This window comes from Trichoderma aggressivum, assembly GCF_033847375.1.
Source record: "Trichoderma aggressivum f. europaeum strain CBS 100526 chromosome Unknown scaffold_067, whole genome shotgun sequence".
In the NCBI taxonomy this organism is placed as follows: domain Eukaryota; kingdom Fungi; phylum Ascomycota; class Sordariomycetes; order Hypocreales; family Hypocreaceae; genus Trichoderma; species Trichoderma aggressivum.
Window position 1 is genome coordinate 131,526 of NW_026946433.1, and position 20,439 is coordinate 151,964.

At 46.3% G+C, this 20,439-nt stretch overlaps 7 protein-coding genes across 7 annotated transcripts; 4 read left to right on the top strand and 3 right to left on the bottom strand.

Moving 5' to 3' along the window:
* Window positions 1-3,236: 3,236 nt before the first annotated feature.
* On the top strand, window positions 3,237-6,515 carry Triagg1_10211 (uncharacterized protein; the record flags this gene model as incomplete). The annotated part of the gene is made up of 6 exons (XM_062894258.1): window positions 3,237-3,660; window positions 3,713-4,709; window positions 4,771-5,299; window positions 5,351-5,540; window positions 5,602-6,077; window positions 6,150-6,515. The coding sequence occupies 6 exons, from the start codon at window positions 3,237-3,239 to the stop codon at window positions 6,513-6,515; spliced, it is 2,982 nt and encodes a 993-aa protein (XP_062750860.1).
* Window positions 6,516-7,039: 524 nt separating this feature from the next.
* On the bottom strand, window positions 7,040-7,955 carry Triagg1_10212 (uncharacterized protein; the record flags this gene model as incomplete). Its single annotated transcript, XM_062894259.1, has 2 exons — window positions 7,040-7,610; window positions 7,675-7,955. The coding sequence occupies 2 exons, from the start codon at window positions 7,953-7,955 to the stop codon at window positions 7,040-7,042; spliced, it is 852 nt and encodes a 283-aa protein (XP_062750861.1).
* Window positions 7,956-9,919: 1,964 nt separating this feature from the next.
* Triagg1_10213 (uncharacterized protein) lies at window positions 9,920-11,020 on the top strand (the record flags this gene model as incomplete). Its single annotated transcript, XM_062894260.1, has 1 exon — window positions 9,920-11,020. The coding sequence occupies one exon, from the start codon at window positions 9,920-9,922 to the stop codon at window positions 11,018-11,020; it is 1,101 nt and encodes a 366-aa protein (XP_062750862.1).
* Window positions 11,021-11,513: 493 nt separating this feature from the next.
* Triagg1_10214 (uncharacterized protein) lies at window positions 11,514-12,296 on the bottom strand (the record flags this gene model as incomplete). The annotated part of the gene is made up of 1 exon (XM_062894261.1): window positions 11,514-12,296. The coding sequence occupies one exon, from the start codon at window positions 12,294-12,296 to the stop codon at window positions 11,514-11,516; it is 783 nt and encodes a 260-aa protein (XP_062750863.1).
* Window positions 12,297-12,684: 388 nt separating this feature from the next.
* Triagg1_10215 (uncharacterized protein) lies at window positions 12,685-14,295 on the top strand (the record flags this gene model as incomplete). The annotated part of the gene is made up of 1 exon (XM_062894262.1): window positions 12,685-14,295. One exon carries the CDS (start codon window positions 12,685-12,687, stop codon window positions 14,293-14,295), a length of 1,611 nt encoding a protein of 536 aa, XP_062750864.1.
* A 1,875-nt stretch (window positions 14,296-16,170) lies between these two features.
* On the top strand, window positions 16,171-17,633 carry Triagg1_10216 (uncharacterized protein; the record flags this gene model as incomplete). The annotated part of the gene is made up of 2 exons (XM_062894263.1): window positions 16,171-16,604; window positions 16,655-17,633. 2 exons carry the CDS (start codon window positions 16,171-16,173, stop codon window positions 17,631-17,633), a joined length of 1,413 nt encoding a protein of 470 aa, XP_062750865.1.
* Window positions 17,634-18,200: 567 nt separating this feature from the next.
* Triagg1_10217 (uncharacterized protein) lies at window positions 18,201-19,528 on the bottom strand (the record flags this gene model as incomplete). The annotated part of the gene is made up of 2 exons (XM_062894265.1): window positions 18,201-18,612; window positions 18,669-19,528. The coding sequence occupies 2 exons, from the start codon at window positions 19,526-19,528 to the stop codon at window positions 18,201-18,203; spliced, it is 1,272 nt and encodes a 423-aa protein (XP_062750866.1).
* Between the last annotated feature and the right edge of the window lie 911 nt (window positions 19,529-20,439).

Here is a 20,439-nt window from a genome sequence, read left to right on the forward strand (position 1 = left end):
TGGGCGGATGGGCGGATAGCGACAGAAAAGTAAGCAGACGGGGCGATCTGCATCGCTGCCGGAGACAAAGACAACATAGGACAAATGCAACATAGACTACTCGGCATCAGATGCTGCTGATCCGATGCAGGTAGCCTAATGTAGCGTTTATACAGCCAAACAGCGATGATACACAGCTAATGTTGCTTTCTTTGTACATAGGCTTCTAGACACAGGTGCCCAGGTAGTGATTGGAACTGAATACATGAAGGTAACAAAACTACTAGTGCGACAGGCCAGTTTCGCCTTCTTGACTATCCTTTCTACATAACCATTGTCCTCTTTACATACTTAGCTAGAATTGACCAACGCCATATCCCATCCATTTATTGATCCAGCCTCCTCTTCTGTTAGCCGAATACCAAAGTAATCCCACAGCGCGTTCAATCTCTGCTGTTCTGAGTCAACCTGCCTGATTACTGTTGTCTTGTTACCCATGTTGAGCTTGACCAGATTATTCACCAGCATCACCTTGCCAACAATGTTTATTTCTTCCTCGTAATTGGCCCCCCGGCCCTCATGCGGATACTCGATTATTTCGCCCTCTCGTAAGAACCTTACCGCCAATACTGTCCATCGATGTAGTGTTTTCGCACTTGCCCACCAATTTTGAACTTCAAAATCTTCTTGAAAGAATTCAACTTCCAAAAAGCTGTAGAATGAATTCCACGGTTTATCTGCGCCATTGCGGTATTGATATATCCATACCTTTGGCTCCAATAACCGTTGTTTCGGAAGCACATCATAAACGAGGCGAACTTCTTGACTACCTAGGTTGCTGTGTATCATGGCATTTTTGTCCATGCGCAGAGGCAGAGTCGGCCCATCACCACCAAAGGCTACATCTGCACTAAATTTAGATCCATCGGGGAGGTGGATAATGTTGTTGATATGAGTCCTTTTTGACGTCGTCCATTGATTTAGAAAAAGAATTGTTACCCGAGCAGAAGTAGTGCAAGAGGACACTTACCATCCTTGAGTCTCTCCTTGGGGCACTCCATTTGTCCGCGTACGATTACGCACACCAGTCATGTATACATGAAACCCGAGTCCCCTCAACATGTGATGAAAGAATATGCTGAGTTCCATGCAATAACCACCTCTACCATTGCTAAGCGCCCCCATCATCTTTCTATATAGTGCATCGGTGTGAATATCGACCAGATGGGTAGGAGAATAATGAACGGAGAGATTCTCATAAGGAAAAGTCGTAACCTGAGCGCGGAACAAGATTTTCAACGATTCTTCTGTTTTTGGAAAGGCCGTTGGCTTGTAAATATATTGTTCATATGATGAGGGTAAGCCAATATGTTGAAGCCATGCGGTGATTTGTGACTCCGAATAAGCCGACTCCTGGGATAACGAGTCCCGGAATGCTTCAAATGCCATTACCATAGATGTAGTAATACCAAGAAGAGCTTGATTCTGCTAATTCCGTCGATTGTTAACGCACAACTGTCTGCTTTTTGTTCTCTTGTTGAGAAGCAATTGAGTCATTAGTGCGCCTAGTCAGCGACAGCGCTTGCTGATGCAACAGCCTGTAGACTCATCATCGGCGATTCATCGGCCTCCTGCATCAGCGCATGTTCCCATGTTCAATAGATACAAATTCCATGATGTGTTTATCTCGCATGATGAGATGGCCAGACGTGAATTATTGTAATGAATTTTTAAATGAATGAAAGTATAATTTTCGAGTAATGCTTTGTGTGCTCTGAGTTGAGGCCAGCAGATATTCGAGAAGAAGAAGGAAGTAGAATAATCACCTCCGTACTTTGAAAGGCGACGTAATTGGTCAATACGAGAAGTCTTAGAATCGAAGGTATTCGTAACTGTACGTAAACCGAGAATCCAAGGAGTGAGAATAAACTACGCCCGAATATCAGGCTAACGCAAGGCGCAATAAACGATCGAAGCCATCTCGGCATCATACCGGTAAATTTCGATGGCCATGATCAGACACAGGTCACTTATTAACATCTGATACTAATGCGATGAGGAAATCATCTTCTTGAAACTTACCCTAAGAGCTTGTGCTTTAGTGAGCTTGAGGCATTTGGCTGCGATGGCAAAGAAAGACGCTGAGAGTAGCACTACTCAATGCTCAGTTTAAGACGGAACAAGGCGAGGGAGGCCTTCCTATTTTGATTCAAGATTGACTTTCTAAGTCTTGTATGCCAAGAAGATCGTCCTTGCCAAGACATCTTAAAGACTCACCACGACCCACCACAGCTATCTGGGGACAATTTAAAGCAACCGACAAGAGCAGGCACGTTTTTCTTTGGGCAATCATCCAGCTGTGAGAGTTGGCAGATACTAATGCTGATGGATTTAAATTCCTAGATAGCCAACCGTCATTGTCATGTTAGTAACCACAGCGGACGTCTATAGAATCAGTGTCATTGGAGCAAATGTGAATTACAGCGCATCATCGGAGACAAGTTGACATGCTTGTCTATGATGGATCGAAGACCTGCTAGAGACAACTACTGATAGGATAGTGCAATAAATATACTACACACGAATACCATCAATTAAAGATGAACAAGGCGAATGAGAATACCTGGAAACGGAATTCGGCTTATAGGAAAGATACTGGCGTAGTAAATTTAGTGATGGACTGTTATTTGCGAAACTCAGTCCTCTAAAACGGCAGCACCTTAATGTCTTGATTATCAATGAAAGCACTAATGCTTTTGGTTCAATTGCAAGTAAAGTAGTTGAGAAATATATACGAGATATGCTTGAGACTAACATTTACCAAACTAGGCTTGACCTTGTCAGCAACTCATGAAGCCATGTATTCGTAAATCGCGTAATGCTTTGTAATAGTGTACTTCTCAAGCCAATCAACTAAACCAATGCGATGGACATAAGTGCAATAATCACATCTGAATTCCACGTTAGGCATCAACTCAGGTAACGGGGTTGATGAAGATAACCACAAGCGCGAATCTTGGCCCCGTAAAGTCATACTTTGCTTCACGATTTCAGCATTCAAGTAGCCATCGGTCCGCGCTTATTCCGGTTACGTGTCCTTGCGCTAACATAGTGCTAAGCAAGGCACCTACACGCACAATGTTCCAATACCCACTGAGGTGAACTCCTCTTTAAGCATCTTCCCAGCTATTTGAGGCAATCAAGTCTATCCATCCCAAATCATCAACATTGTGTCTTCAACGAATCAAGATATAAATATGGCAGACAAGGATCCGGAAGCTGACAGATCTAACATTTTCAACATGATTGTCCAAGCAGATCTTGTCGGTTTTAAAGAGGCACTATCTACGGAGCAAGTAGATCTCGAGGCTCGAGATTCAGAAGGCCGAACTGCGCTACACCTTGCTGTTATTGCAGGGACGGCAGAAATTTGTCAACATCTGATTGACCATGGCGCAAATCTGGACAGTTGGACTGGACAAGGTGAAGCAGTAGTGCATCTGGCTGCGAAGAGGGGAGACGTTGATATTCTGCGCACCGTAATGGAATCGGTGTCAACGAAAGATCGGAGCATTCAGAGCGAAGGTCAACCTTCTAGCGATAAAAGAGATCTCAGTGTGCATGTGGATTCTCTGACGAAAAAGTACCGGATGTCACCTCTCTATATTGCTGTCGCACTTGGTATGTTGGGACCATATTTTCATGTTTAGGGTCTTGCTTACTTGTTATATAGCACACGTAACAGCAGCAGAGGCATTGTTGACCACCTACCATGCGAATGCTAACATCACTGCTGGTGAGGACAACGCCCAGCGGGGTACCCGAATTGCTCATGCTCTTGAAGCGGCTATGCAACACCCTCGAGATGTTTGTCGCCCTCTGATAACAATGTTACTTCAGCACGGTGCAAGCCTGCTTGACCCATCTGAGAAGACGGTATCACAGTCGCTCCTCTTGCTAGCTTTGAAACGAGATGAAGATGTACTAGATATATTTGCTGAACTCGACAAGCAAAATTTCATGGCTTCCATCACAAAGTCTGTCTGGTTTGAGATGATGAGCTGCCTTAATACACTGACTCTGGCCATCGAATCTGGGCTGGAGAACACTGCTTTGAAACTTCTCAAATACGGGGCCCCACCGCAGGTTGAGTTCAACTCTTCTTTGGACATCGTTGCTCTCCGCAACCCATTTGGAAAGAACCCTGAGGAAGCGGCCAAAGAAGATTTTTGGCAGCCAATCTTGAAAGCTGCCTCAAAAGAAATGCCGCGACTAATGATCGATTTATTAGATCGTGGAGCAGATCCTAATTCCACATTGACAGACCACCAAGCTCGGTATATGCATCATCATCGCGAGTGCCGCACTGTTCTGGATATTGTCAAGGCGAAATTGATGGAGTTACGTAATTGGAACAAAGACGAGGAAACGCCCGGTTACGATATCAGAGGAACACCAGAGGAAGCAAAACAGATCAAAGGAAAGGAAAATGCGGTATCTCAGCTTATTAAAGAATATGAAGCCGCAGAAGCGAAATTAGTTTCCATGGGAGCTAAGATATCCGACGGGTTGAACTTGCAGGAACCACCAACCCCAGTTTCTATCCGACCTCATAAGAGACTTCAGTTACACGCGCCCAGTTCTTCAGAGGTGGAGACTCAAACACAGAAACACTCGGAAGAGCTCGACTTCAGAAAAATAGAAACACTGGAGGACGGTCATCAAGCTCTGTAAGATGCGTGTAGGTACTTGTTTTTCCAGAATTTGTACTAATGGTCGTTATTTGTTTAGCCTCACAGCATGCAGAGAGGGGAATGCTACACTACTTAAAGCACTCACCCTGGGAAGATGGGGCCTAGACTTCAAATTCCCTCCAATTTTAATATCGGCGGTATCTGGCTATTCCAAAGGTCCATTCCTCACCGCCGTGGAGTCCAAAAACTACGACATAGCCCGTACTGTCGTTCATATTGCTACAGTCCAACAGGCTGACCTTGCAGACAACGAGAGGATTGATCTATACAACGTATTGGCTGATGATCAGCACTCAGTTGAAAGCATCAAAGGCGCCTTAGGAGAGGTCAAGTCCACTGGACCTGCAAAGAAGATCGTCTTTGACAGTGGCAGTTGCTTCGCGGGTGAAAAACAAAAGGACTTGGAGATGCTACGATTCTCAATCGAAATGGAATCTTCGCTTGCGCTTGAACAAAGCGACCTCGACCGCCGCATCGGACATGCATGGGCTCTGGTGGAACATGGTGATTGGCCTGAAGCCTTCGAAGAATATGTCAGAGAAACCGGTGCACCATTCAAGCACGTGGTGAGTCAAGGTAAACTTAAAGGTAAAAGCCAACTTGACAGACTCCACCAGTTGTCGCCTTTGCTTCAAGCAGCCTGGTCAGGGAACCTAGATATGGTACGCTTCTTCCTCAACAAAGATAGGGCAATGGCAGCATACAAGCATTTCGCAGAGCATCACGATTTCACCACTCGTAAGGCTGGCCCTGAGCAATCTCGTGCAGAATTTATAACTGCTGTACAGAAGTGGATGGATAGTCGAGGTATGTATTTGTCACTCTTTTGTTCAACATTATATAGCTGTTTTTGACCATGACATACTAGATAATCTGGTTCTACATTGTGCTATCGTCTCTCGAAACATAGAGCTTGTCAAGTTTGTTTTGTCAGCTCGCCCAGAGTTACTTGAAGTCCAATCTATAGACGGGTGGACACCCCTGTTAACCGCCGCAATCCACCAAAGAATTCAGGCTCTTCTTATCCTGCTTGAAGCGGGAGCTAACCCTTTTGCGACTGATCCCTATGGCCGCAATATGCTTCATCTTCTTCTATTTAGCCCAACCGGAAATTATGTGGCTGAGCCTGAAAAGCTGGCATCCGTACTTCGATCAATGGATAGATCATTATTGCATCAGCTACTAGAGCAACGCTGTAATGAGAGCCCCGGCGGCCAGACACCACTCGCACGTTTGATCTCCAATCGACCCCCACCAGATGCAGTATTCACAGCTTTGTTAGAAATCTCCAATCCGACGCCACTGAAAATGCTAGATGGCGCGGGTTACACTCCCCTCCACATTGTACGTTTCTTTATTTCCTATATATCCTTGACATCAATCCTGCATAACTAACTATGAGATATATTTATTCAGGTAACAAATTCTTCCATGGAAAATCTTATTCGTTCTGTGATTGAAAAGGCACCTCATGTCATGTTCTACGAAGATCCACAAGGGCGAACACCTCTTGACGTTGCTATCGAGAAGCAGCTTCACGGGTTTATAGAGTATTTCATGTCAAGCTATGCACGAACTAAAGAATACCCATCGTCTTCTCCGCTTCTTCATTGGCCGCTATTTGCATTCGGTGAGGATTACTGTGGTCCCATGCATACTAGAGATCCGTATAGAACATGGGAAATCAGTCAGGAACTAGCCAGTTCATCGGGATCTCAGCAATTTCCCCGGAAGCTGGTTTCACAGACTCAACGGGAAGAGATTGCAAAGTGGTATGAATAGAGTCGAAATCGTTGGTGATGTGAAGCATAGCTAACGCAAAAACAGGTCAAAAAACAAAATGATACAAAGAAAGCCTAAAGGAGACCAGCATGATGTCGTGTCCTTGACTGTATATAAGCCCGGAAACTTATGTTGGTAGACGCATAATCATTGAGTGCGCTTCTTAGGCTGTTGGTCTTTGGAATATTTGTTCTTGCAGAGATAGATTACACCGAATCTGTATCCTGCCTCTTATATTCAAGAGTTGCTCATGAGCGCTTTACTCGTATGATGATGAAAGTTCAAAGATACGAGAAGGCCCAGTGTATACGGCGATAGCGCAAATATTATTAGTTCTTTTCCAGTGATTATTCAGAAGATATACGTACTTAGATCACGTATTACACCTAAACAGTATTGTTATATGCTAGATGGGGTATTTAGGACATCAATGACCTTAGAGTCCCATTTTCGTGCAATTCTCTTTGTTTGATGTTCTATCATCACTCAAATTGTAACAAAATCGGATCCAGATCAAGACCCTCCTATTCTTCTACTCCAACACTCATTGATATGGCCTCTATCATGTCCAGTTCCTTCACCCACGCCTCTGCCTCCTTTTTAGCCAGAGGCCAACAGTCCTGACCCAACGGTACTCTTAAACATTTCTGGATTGTTTCATCAGTCGCCACGCCCGAGCCGAGAATCACATCAAGGAGCACACTTGCAGCCTTGTCGACGTTTCCCAATTTCCGATTCTTCATGTCTTTGGTAAGTTCCATCATTTTCCCGGCAGGTGTTTCTGAATACTCTCCAATACCAGCTTCAGGAAACGTCAAGGTGTACAGAAAATTAGTTCTGTAGGCGCCAGGCTCAGCAATGATTATACGTATAGAAAACGGAGCGAGCTCGTTTGCAAGTGCCTCTGAAAGACCTTCGACGGCAAATTTACTGCTGCAATACAGACCCCGGCTCGCAAGACCAATGAAACCTGCGCCACTGGTGATATTGACGATTGTGCCGGATTGGCGAGAGCGAAATGTCGGAAGAACAGCTCGAACGGTTCTCAGCGTGCCATGGAAATTTGTTTCCATTTGCGCGTGGGCTTCCACGTCACTAATCCACGATTAGCCTTCTTTCTTACATTTCAATCGTGAACAGATGGATCAGGATTGCAAACCTTATCTGCTCTACCGGGCCGAGAAGCGCATATCCAGCTGAATTGACCAATATATCAACATTCTCTTTCTCAGCGATATTTCGCACACAATCTTCACAGGATGAGCTAGAAACATCCATCGAAAGCCAGACACCCCCTAACCTTTCAAACTCTGGGTTGGCGGTACGGGCTTTAGTCGTATTACGAGTTGCCCCTATGACTCGGTGACCATGACGAAGGGCTCCAACACTCAAAGCAAGGCCCAAGCCCGAGCTGGCGCCGGTAATGAAGAAGACAGTCATCACTTATTAAATAGTTTTGAAAAGGCCTACACTGACTTTCCGATAATAAGAGATGTGAGAGCAGATGAGTGCTAAGAAACATGCTGCGTTGAACATAAGACAGATAGATCTATTGCAATTAATTTGGCGATGATCTTGCATGGCACTGAGATATATAGGAAAAGGTTGCCGGATTTATGGCTTAAGATCGGTCTAAGAAGGATTGATTAACATGTTGATGGCGAATAGGATCTGCTCCATACCGCAAAAAGTTTGAGATCCGGTATCTCCGACTTCAGCAATATGCATTAAGCTCTACTTCATGATAATCTAGTTATAGCCATCATTTTCGAAGTAGGGGAAAGGATTCAATCATTTGAAAACGGTGTCATCTAGATTCATTGTGCTTGGCGACTAATTTAGCATACTGATCCCTATCCAAACGAAGCAGTGCGTAGCATTGAGTGGTACACAATAACCAACCAACCTTAAATCCGGGTTGGCTTTCGTTTGGGGAGTTTCGCAAAAATGCCTGAATTCTGGCGTCTTTCATTCCTTTAGTATCACTACTTTAAAGAAAGGACGAATCTTGGTAAATATCCGAATATTGTGCTGTACTTACTTGGAGGTTCTTTGAAGTTGCATGGATTGAAGAGTTGTATTCCGATCATTATTGACATATTCCCAGCGGCTGCGTGTCCCAGATCACTTCATGCGATGATTGGGCACCCCTTTGCCTCCGATAAAAGCTCAGCAAAGTTTTATAGTGTAGACAGAAGGATATAATTGTAGCGGTCGACAATCACCGCGTGTATGTTGAATAGGCTTCGCCGGCAGGTAATACATAGCCCAGGGGAAATAATAGGCTCGTCTACTGTACCGCGGCGAAGATATTCGGATCCCAAATACATTTAATGAGAGATCAAACGGCCTTGATTCTGTACACGAGGATGCTGAGAAGGAGATAGAGATAAACATGAAAAAGATCAAAAAAGCAGCAGTGATTGCCCCAATGACGGTAAGAACAAGGCAACACAGATGATTTGGGCTCAAGTAAGAATATCAGCAATTAACGTATATTTAAATAAGATCTGATGCAGAGTAGCCGAATTGCCGCAACAATGAGTATCAAGAGCTGAGGCTTCTAGATCATTATCATTACCACATGGTATTGTCAAGACATATTGGGAAGAGATATTCGCTCTGATTACAGCTGCGGGAGTTTAGCTTAGCATTTAGAGATTACTGATGCTTATCAAATCTTTGGGAGACGTCAATCCTTTTGCTGTCTCACAAACGGTTGAGTCTCGAATTAGCGAAACGTCATAGCCAGAATTGCAGAAGAATTTAAAAGCGCCAAATGTACTCCTTAGCAAGGGCTATCAGGGCTGTTTTGCTACCGCAAGTGCCCAGCTGCTTTCTAAATTTGCAGGCTAGCCTGATATGGAATTTGGACACTCCAACTTTTTTTCCTCTTTGGGAAAGACCTCCCGGATGATGAAGCCAACACTTATCGAAATTCTACTTCCAGGCGCTAAAGAAAGAAGGCTTCCAAATAGTACCCTCGCGAATGGCATTTTGTGCTTAAGCAGCTTTATTACCAAGATAATATTATCCTTTTTGTATTCTATTTCGTTAATAATCTGTGCTGTAGAATGGAGTCTTTTTGTTCCCACCCAAGTAGCCCTTTCTGGAAACGAAGTAAGTGATATTGATATGAGTTTCATGGCTAAGAAATATATATATCTTGACAACTCCCTTACTTTCACTCTTCAATTTCCAAAGTATTAAAAAAGTCACATCACCTTTTACATACATCTCACTTATCATAAAGAAAACGACCAACACTATTACCATTACGACAATAACCCAGCCAACTGATAGCGCATTAAGCTCAAGGGTAGCAACTTCTTCTCCATCTCGAACAACACCAACCATCAACTTGCCATTTTTTCCATCATTTCTACATTGAAAAGTCGACTAGAATGGCCTCTACAGACGCTCTTCTATTTACGCCTCTAAAGCTCGGCAAGATAGAGCTTGGTCACCGTGTTGTACTATCGGCACTTACACGACTCCGTGCCGACAAAAATCATGTTGCCACAGACCTCATGAAGGAGTATTACCTTCAGCGTACCTCGATACCAGGCGGCCTTATTATCGCTGAATCCGCCTCCATCGCTAAGCACCATGGCGGTATGTCATACACTTCAGCTATATGGGGCGAGGAACACATCCAGGGCTGGAAACCCATCGTCGATGCTGTTCACAACAAAGGCGGCTTCATGTATCTTCAGCTTATGGCATTTGGAAGGGCTGCCCAACGTTCAGCTGCTGAAGAAGATGGGTTTAAGATCAAAGCTCCCAGTGCCATTCCTTTTGAGGGAAGTGAAACGCCAGAAGAGATGACGGTCGAAAGCATCAAGAGCACAGTCCAAGATTACGTCCAAGCAGCCAAAAATGCCGTGCGCGCTGGATTCGACGGCGTTGAGCTCTACGCTGCCAATGGCTACCTCCTTGATCAATTCATTCAGGACGTGAGCAACCAGCGGACCGATGAGTATGGCGGCAGCATCGAGAACAGAAATCGCATAGTTGTAGAGATCGTCCAAGCTGTTGCCGATACTGTTGGGGCAGAACGTGTGGGCATCAAGCTAAGCCCATGGTCTGAGTTCCAAGGCATGCGCATGGAAAATCCCATTCCACAGTTCACCGATCTTATTCGACGGATCAACAACATTGGAATTGGCTATCTGAATCTCATTGAGTCTCGGGTCTCAGGAATCGACTACACGGATGGCACAGAGAAGCTCGACTGGGCATGGGCAGTCTGGGACAAGGCGATTATTGCAACAGGAGGCTATCTACCTGAGACGGCACTGGAGCTGGTTGAGAAGCACCCGGGCAGGGATATTGTTGTCGCCTTCGGAAGGCGATATGTCTCGAACCCTGACCTGCCATTCCGTATCCAGAGAGGCCTTGAGCTCAACCCGTATGATCGCAGTTCATTCTACAAAGTGGGCGCTCCTGAGGGACTCATTGACTATCCGTTTAGCAAGGAGTATTTGACGCTGCAGAAAAACTGATGATGGATATAATAGAGTAAAAACGTCCGGTAGCACAATAGAATGGCATTAACCTGCTGATGCTTGGTTGTGATTTTGCAAATCTCTCTCAATTGAATGTGCCAAATAATCTCAACTGCCTTGGGTATCATAAAACAGCAAAAAAAAAAAAAAAAAACGCCTATGCTATGCTCCAAATCCATAATGTCCATCTGAGGATCCAACTTCACAAGCCATCCTAGACTTCGCCGCTGCACCCAGCCCTGCCGGGATAACGACCATGCCTATGGAACTAGCCATATCGTGATGAACGGGCTGCATTTCTTTTCGACTTCGCCGCTGCCTCCGACCCTGTCAGATTAACGACCATGCCAAAAGATGATGCTGCCAATGATTATCACGGTAGCTAGCAGTTGGTTATACCGATGGACTGCCCGCTGCCCCCAGCCCTGCCGGGTTAACGGGTATGCCCTTCAGACAACTGGCACTCGGATATTGGATCCCCATGTATTATTCACCGCCTGATGCTTCTAACTGCGCTTGCCGTGCCATTGTCGCCTAGATACCACAACTCGCACTTGGAGTCTCGCCGGGATGATCGCTTTGACTGCAGAAATTCTTCGACTGTGGGTGTGGGTTTTCCATCTCGTTGCGGACCCTGTTTTTCATCATTCTTCTTGCGTCGTTGCTGTCGGGGCTGTTCTTGATGGGATGATGCCGGACTGCGTCTTTCGATTCGCCGACGCGAACTTCGATTTTTCTTCCTAGGCGAACTGATGGTGGGTGGAGACAATGGTTGTCGCTGCGATACAGGACATTGCATCTGATGAGTGTTATGAGTGCTTGTTTGCTCGATCGCTTCGATGTCGCTGGTGTCTCTTTCTGAAGGCTCCGGGCTGGGCAGTGGATTCCGATACATCGTTTGTGTTTGGCAGCCGCATGCCACCTCTGTCTCTGTGCATGATTTGTAGAATTCTTCCACCAAGGGGTTCTGTTCCTTTTCTTCTTCCGGTGCATATCCAATGCTCGGCCATGGCTCTGGAGATGAGCTTCGTACACAGCTTGTGGCGTCGTTTGAGCTCCGGTCTATTCTGGCCCGCTTCGCACTCGGCTCGTCGTCGGAATCAATGAGTAAATGGTCCGTCCTCTTGCGTTTTTCATGCCGCGAGGGAATCGTTTGCGACGATGGCGGCGATGGCGCTGCGGGAGTCTCGTGTTCTTCGAAATCATGGACCGGGGCTAATTTGGCCTTCTTGCGCGGTAGAGGCGCATCGCTGCTGGATTTTCGTTTGGACATGATGCAAATCAATTAATATGCGCCCACAGATGTTGCGAAATGATGACGACGACTGTCGTGGGCTGTCCAGTGCGGTGAAATTGAGCATCTGTCGGCGTGTGTATAGGAGATGGAGTGAGTGTTGACTTGTGAGGCTGACGATGCCATCTCGGGGATTGCGTCACGTGACGTCGCGACAGCATCACCGTCCGCAACGCGCCCATCCAAGCAGCTGGAAGTATCGCAATCGACTCTCTAAATCCGCTGCGAGATGCGCATTCTTGGGGTCTCTCCTCTGAACACCTTCTTCTCGCTTCTTCATGCCTCTTTTCTCTCACTTTGAGTCAACCAACAGCTCTCGCTGCCTCTCGGTTTCCCTGCTCAGCCGCTCCCTTGTCCAGCCACTCTCATGACACAACCAACGACAGTTTCCGATGGCATACCGATCGATGTGACCAGCGACATCGAGTTTGCAGTCTTCTCTGCCGATAATGAGGCTGCAATTCACCTTTTAGAAACCATCCAATGCAAATCATCGCCCCCGACGCTCAAGAGCGACGAGAACGCAATCGGCTACCAACTATCAATACCTTTGTCATGCGACAGCCCTGACGCCAGACGGTTCAGATGGCGCATTGGCGCTGGTGCATCTCCGGCTTTGGTTGAGAAAGGGTTATGCTGTTGTGAGCCAGACATTCTCCTGTGTCCACCGGGGAGGACGCCCGGCTCTGCGGCAGTTCGGCGATTCATCAAAGACATACACGCCACCATTCATTTCCATCCGCAGTCTGGGGTTTTGCTGCTCAAGACACACTCTAGTCGACCTCTTATATACGAGCAAGGCGGTATGGACAATGATGATTTGATACTGGACATGTTGGGGAGGATCAATACGTGCGTTCTGCGGCGACAACGGAACCTTTTTCGCTTTGGCCAGTACCGCTTTGCTCTTGAATTCATTGTCGGAGACGGTGACTTGAGCAGAGTCAAGGCGCAGCTCGACGAGAATCTCGGTTGCCGCTTCAATGGCTCCCGACCCTCTCAGCTGCTCAATTTTATTCCCGTGCAGCATCCTGAGACGTCTTGGAACGTGTGGCTGCATCAAAAGATTCCAAACACCTCTATAACATCTGGCGTAAACATCCACACTGGACAGCCAGTTGCTGTTGGGGAGCTGCAACTAACAGCTAGATCACGGCAGCACACGCTACGCCGGCTCCAGCTCGCATGTCAGTACAAGGGCAGACCAGACAAGGGCGTTCTCGGCATCATTGACGCCTGGTGCGAACACAAGGCATCGCCGCCATGTCTCTTCAATGAACCTGAACCCCCTCATCGTTGCAGGCGTTTATTCTATTCCATGCCTCTCGCTGAACACCATTTTCTCAACATGCCTTGGAAGAAGATTGACACAAACACTCGTCTTCTTTATTTCCATCAGACTTTAGTAGGGCTAGCTGAATTACATCGGCAAGATGTTACGCATGGAAACATTCTGCCCGAGTCGTTGCTTATATTACCTGGCACTAAGCCCACGCCAATGTCGGATCGCTCTCATCCCAAAAGGGCGGTTATTTCCCTTTGTATGCAGCAATTAGACAAGCCCAATCAGAGCGTCTGTGTTGCCCCAGAGGTTTGGCGAAACCGGAAACCTGTGGATGGAACAAAAGTTGATGTCTGGGCACTCGCTGCTTCTTGGCTCTTCGCTTTCGTGCGGCCACCAAGCGGTATCAAGATAACCAAAGCGTCTTACTCAACCCTGCAAAAGACTCTGGATACGCAGATTGAAAAGGGCTTCATGAAAGAGCCATTTGCAGCCCTTTTACGACAAATGCTAGCCTGGGAACCGCACGATCGACCGAGCACGACCGAGTTGCTTGCAGACACAACCTGGGAATCTGTGCTGGCACACGCGCAGTTGCTTGAAGACAGCAACAAACGAAAGCGAATGGAAAAGATGCAACACTCTCCTAGCCAGGCGAGGAGAGTCAGGTTACTCTCTCCAGGCGTAAATGATTGAAGTTGAGATGAGCTACAGCGAGTTCTCAAAGGACTGTACTGTAATTCCCTTTTCCACGCTAATGCCAAGCAAACACGTTTCAACCCCGTGCTTGGTATCATCAACTCATTACTCACAGCTTGTCATTGTTGGTGGAAAGGCTGGTCGCTGAGTTTGGCCCATTCTGCGACTATTATGCCAGGCTCCGGTCAAGTCGCGCTTTTGCTGTATCTTATCGATGCACTCCATGAGATTTGGGTGCTGATACGCCGCAAAGATTACCTACTTAGACCAACAACAACAGCATAGATCGTGAAGCCAGAGCAAATGATTCAAGTTTGGTTGACATATGTTGGCTACATCCACGCAACGCAGATTTACCTCTCGTACAGTTTACACTGTCGGTATCAATTGCAGGATTACTGATGTATCCATTGTCAATAATTGGCTATTTATCGGATTCTGTCTCAGTCAACGTCTTTTGTTCGAGAGGCCAGACGTTTTCTCTGCTTGTCACATCTGTAGCACGAGTTCAACTTGGAAAATTCCAATCATGATGGTCCATAGGCATATTAGGATGTGCACAATGTCGCCTGTACATTTGAGTATATGGGGAAACACATCATTTTGATTCAATCACCTGGGTTCATGGCACAGCCACACGCGACATGGATGTTCTCCTCATTATTTCCACTACCATGTGGAGTAGTGTCTTGTAGAGCATTGTCGATGAGTCAAATATATTGTGGAGAATAAGTTCTGCTAGGGCTGGTGATGGTATCTGGAAAAGCTAAACTGTGAATTTGATAACACCAAAAGTTTGGTTTATACCACGCCACTGGACGGTATGTCTCTCAATGAGGGGCTTAACGGCGGGGAATCTATAAAAACCTGGGATTTGGTATGGCATTGATTACGAAGAAGAGAAACGAACAAGTACACTTGGGAGAATTGAGAGTCTCCCATGTGACAGAATTGACATTGAAGCTACAAAGGAGCGGGCATCTGTAATTGATCATTATTCGGAAATAACGCATTGTTGAGAAGCATTGTATTCATTTCCACATAAGCTGAGGTGTTGACGGTTTGCAGATAAGCATCCCTGCCCCGTCGTCAGTGAATCATAAGCATTTTGATTAGTTATTACAAGAGAGACGGTTTTATTTGATCTCTTTGATGTTGGCCCCGAGATACTTTGTTTGACATCCCATCAACTGGCACAGAGGTCGAACGGCATCGGTGAGTCCGAGTCTCATTCCCTTTGACGGCAATATCTGAGCCGTTGTGGGCACAATGCAACTCTGCTAACCCCTCACAGCTAGCAGGCTTACTACTCCGCATCTTCCCCCTCAATTGCTCCCAACAACCAGAAGCCAGTCGCGGGCCAGCTTCGGGCACTCTGTACTTTCGTAGGCATTGTATCTCAAGAGCTGCTGACCTCTTCACCGTGTGAAGATAAACGCGGAAATTAATGCCTCTTGAAGTGGTGTGTAATTTTATATCTTCTTTGAACTTGCGCTTTAGGAGGTGGGTAACCGCGCCTCGTTGTCTAGCATCGCTTGATAACGGTAACTTATAATTACTCAGTAGTCAAAAATCCTCAGATGCCCTTTTCACATATATACAAAAATCAACCACTGGCGAAAGTCGATTAAAATCGATTTGCTAGCTGCGAAGCATTCATCTCTTTGTTAGCTGCTACTCTGGCCGGATCTCCTTTCCTGTTGGCGATTCCCAAGTCTGTGTGTTACTTCTTGCTTTTTTAAATACCTTTTTTGTCCCCATTCCATCCAACCGGCACACTATTTATTTAGTTCAACGGACAATAACTTGGATATCATGATTCGCTCTTCCGGGCGTCGCATAGCGGTTAATACGCACCCTCACAGGCAATGGATGACAAAATGTCAAAAACCTTCTCCACGATGGCAGACTACTGCTAAAGTCCCAAAGGCGTCAAAGTCCTCTTCAGGGTCCTCTGCTATCTGGGGAGGTGCCGCAGTAGTTGCCATTGGAGGGGCGGCCTATTGGCTGAACAAGAAACCAACCAACAACAAGACACTTGAAGTCCCCATTGTCAAGCCTGTCACTTTAGAGGTGGAAATTCCGGTAACATCTCCAGTGAAGGCGTTTGATCTCAGATCTGCAAACGAAAAATTGCGAGAACAAGCTCAATCATTCATCTTTGATAGCACAAATGGGGAAAAGGGTCGTGTTGATACTGTACGTGTCGCCAGCAACGACCCAGTAGAGGATGAATGGTCCATTGGGCTTGGCGGTGGAATCCAGGGCGAGAAGACGTTGTACGCTGGGGTTTTTGATGGCCATGCGTGAGTACTATCACCATGCGGGAGAGAATCATGCTAACACTCATCTAAAGCGGTTGGGCTACGTCTAAAGTCCTAAAAGAGGCACTGATTCCGTACGTCTCCTCATCTCTGGGGAAGATAGGGCATAGCAGTTCCGGAGATGTTGTCGATGCCGCAATCCAAAAGGCTTTTACAAATCTTGATGATCGCATCATGTCAAATGCGCAACAGGCTGTCGATGGAGGTTGCGAGCCAGGCTCTGCTGAAGCCATTTCCGCCCTGGCTCCCGCATTTGCAGGGTCCTGCGCCCTGCTTACTATTTATGAGCCCAAATCATCCACCCTGCGCACAGCTGTGACGGGAGATTCGCGGGCTGTTTTGGGATCTTGGTCGGCTGATACCAACGCATTCACGGCTCATGCGTTGAGCAAAGACCAGACTGGCTTCAATGAAGAAGAAGTTAAGCGTCTGAATGCTGAGCACCCTGGCGAAGGTAGCGACATTCTCAGTGCTGAAACCGGAAGACTCATGGGCATTGCTGTAACTAGAGGATTTGGCGACCATCGCTGGAAGTGGACAAATGAGTTCATCAAGCATCTGCAATCCAATTTTTACGGCAGTGCTCCCCGGCCTAAATCGAAGACACCCCCATATATGACCGCCTCCCCAGAGATAACCACCAGGAAAGTTGAATCATCTGACTTTGTGATTCTTGCCTCTGATGGTCTGTGGGATGTTATGTCCAACGATGACGCAGTGGCCTGTGTATCTCGATGGCTGGCAGCTCGTCGGAAAGGGAAGCCGGAGAATGTGGGGGACGCCAAGTTCACCTCATACACGCTCGATGAGGATGGATTCGCGAGTTATAAAGCAACGCCTGAGTACTTTGCTATAGAAGATCTGGATAATGCGGCTGTGTGTTTAGTTAAGAACGCTCTTGGTGGGCGGAGGAGAGGGCTATTTTGCGGAGCCATGACTGTGACTAGTCCTCTAAGTCGATATATGAGGGACGATATCACGGTACAAGTCGTGTTTTTTAAAGACCCTTGAAAGGGCTACATCCAAGGAAACCGAGGAGAAATTTCTTTTTCATCATAGGAGGATTTTAAACATATTTTTAACGATATCAACAGTATCGTATACCAATAGACGCTCTGTCGTTTTACGACTAGCAATCCATTCGGAGAGTCAGAATAACTCATGTAACATGCGTTTTGGAACCTCGAGGTAGGAATAGCAGCATATCCATGACGAGATCCCCAATACACTTAGACAGTGAAAGTAGTCGTCAGGCCACACTCTGAAGGGTGTACCAGCTGACTTCCTACAATAATGTCTCCTCTCCGATCATATCACATACTTCATATACCATTAGTGATGTGCCACAATTACTAGACTGACACTGCAAATCTTACCGGTATAAAAATGTACGGGACCTGTTTCTCGTATCGTGTCCAGGCTTCACCGTACTTCCTCCTGCATCTCATAATATCTCGCCTGGTTCGATGAATAATCATGACCATGAAGAAGACGAAATAAAACCAGGGAAACGGGCTTCTATTAAGAGAGTGTCAGTTGTCAGTTACATCCTTCAGCCCCTTCAAACCCGAGCATAGCTTACTTGAAGCCGGTAATTAGCCCCCAGGCCATAGAAAAGAACATATCAGGAACGTAGTTTGGCTTTCGGATAATGGCAAACCATCCATCAACCAAGATTTGATCGCCTGCGTCAGTTTTGATGGTCTTGGGATTATCCAAAGACTGCCAGGGAACCTGCGGAAAAGTATTGCGCTTCATGAGTTGTCCCTTTTCTTGATGGCGAAATGCGTTCTTTTGGCCGTTGGCACTATCCCACATCCAGTACATGAAAATGTATACCGCACTAAAAAGCGTGAGAGCCAATGGATTCCAGCGGTATTCGGATGGATTGTGGTTAGCTAGGTAAAGAGCACAGTGACAGTAGGTAAATGGTACACCAGCCATGTTCCAAAAGGTGAGGAGGAAGCCGAGTTTCTCAAAGTACATATCCCTGGAACACCGTTAGATAATGCCACCCTTTCTCTGCAGCATTCTCCACCAACTTACCAGCTTGTGATAATCATTTGCTCAGCTTTGGCGCAAGCGTTGGTGTATAGAAAGTGAGCAGCAGCTAGAAATATTACCTCAGAAGAAACGTAGCCGTACGTTTCATACTGACGAGCAGCCACAGAACAGGTAATGAGAAACAGTATGAACCAAGGGATCCTCACTTCATAGAACATTTTGAAGTCCAGGATACCAATGCGAGGATTCAATTCAGCGCCCATGAAAAAGTCGTAGATGGGGTATCCCGTGAGCCTGTGTGTTCGTCCGCGCACAATGGCTTGGAAGTAGACGATGAAGCTGTTGATAAATCCAGACAGGATAGCGACGGTCATGATTGGCCCAAAATCGTCAATCAAAGTGTACAGCGGGAATAGACCAGTAATATGTAACGCGGCAGCAATAACCAACGTCGCATAAAAGCTGGTATATGCAGAGCAGTAATAAGGAAGCCTCTTGCCGCCTTCGTGTCTCAGTGGTCGACCATGGTTAGACACGCCGGGCATATAGCAATACATGACGGCTTCCATAATGAAGAAGATCCAATATATTGCCCAAGCTTTTGCAGTTGGATACGCCCCCAAATATACCAGCTGAGAGAGGTGCTGAGCAAATTCAAGCCACGACTGGTTGCTCTTGGGGTAAGGTAGATTTCCGTCATAATAGGTTGCACCTATCCACATATACCACATTAGCAAGGGAAAGCCTGTCATCAATAAGGCAGCACCAATAGAGCCACCGAATTCGAATTCATCTGATGCGCCATCTGTGAGTTTAGTTGCTATAGCTGATGCCGCCTTCTTCTCTCTCCCACTTAACGAGGACATGGTAGTGAGAGGGACGTTTTTCTGTTTCGCAACCATGATGATGGAAACCAAGTAGGCCAACAGAAAGCATCAAGTCGTGTGTTGTAAAGGTTACTAAATGTAATTGCGGGCGTTCTCTTTGTAATTATAACTTCATAGACCTACCGAGGTTCAAGGATCTAAGGCCACCGCACTTATACTCGTAATTACGAAATCTCTTGGTAGACCGCCCTTAAAATCGTATTCGGATTCGTAAATGTTCGTACATAGGCTCAGCCATCCCGTCTTGGCCGAGATGGGGTACATTCTGCAGTAGAACTTAGGACTGCCACCGGAAAATCTACAGCTAAGTATCAAAGCAGAAATTATCACCCGTCGCCAGTGTCGACCATACGCGTATAGATGCTAGAATCCCTGAGTAGTCGTGACCAATCGGATTCCCTTTTTGGTCTGCTAGCTGCCTGCACTTGAATTGTCTAATGTCACATTCATACAAGTACCTAGATAACAAACGCTTGGCTGCTCGAAGACGACAAAGTCCCTCTAAGTGTGGCGGAGCAAATATGGACTTAAACCCAGAGTCCCAACCCAAGCCAAGCCAACAGGATTCTACCCTTGTATACGTAGTCATCCTTCGTCCAAAACCAATAGCCAGCATACATCAAGTACTTGGGGAGTATACTACCTACTGACGGAGATTGTCTATTTGCTATCGGCTGCTTCTAGTATAAGCATTCGGCTGAGGACTAGATACATGCAGGCTCAATATTGCTTTTTGTCTCCTATCTTGGCTAAATTATTGGCTATTACCCCGTATATAAGCCCACAATTACTGCCATTCTTTTCCCAATCGGTGCTACAATTCTAAAATTGCTCCATCAGAATTGGTATTGACCGATTCAAAAGTTGAATTGTGGTCCATTGGAAGACAAAATGCGGGGGGGGGGGGGGGGGGGGGGGGGGGGGGG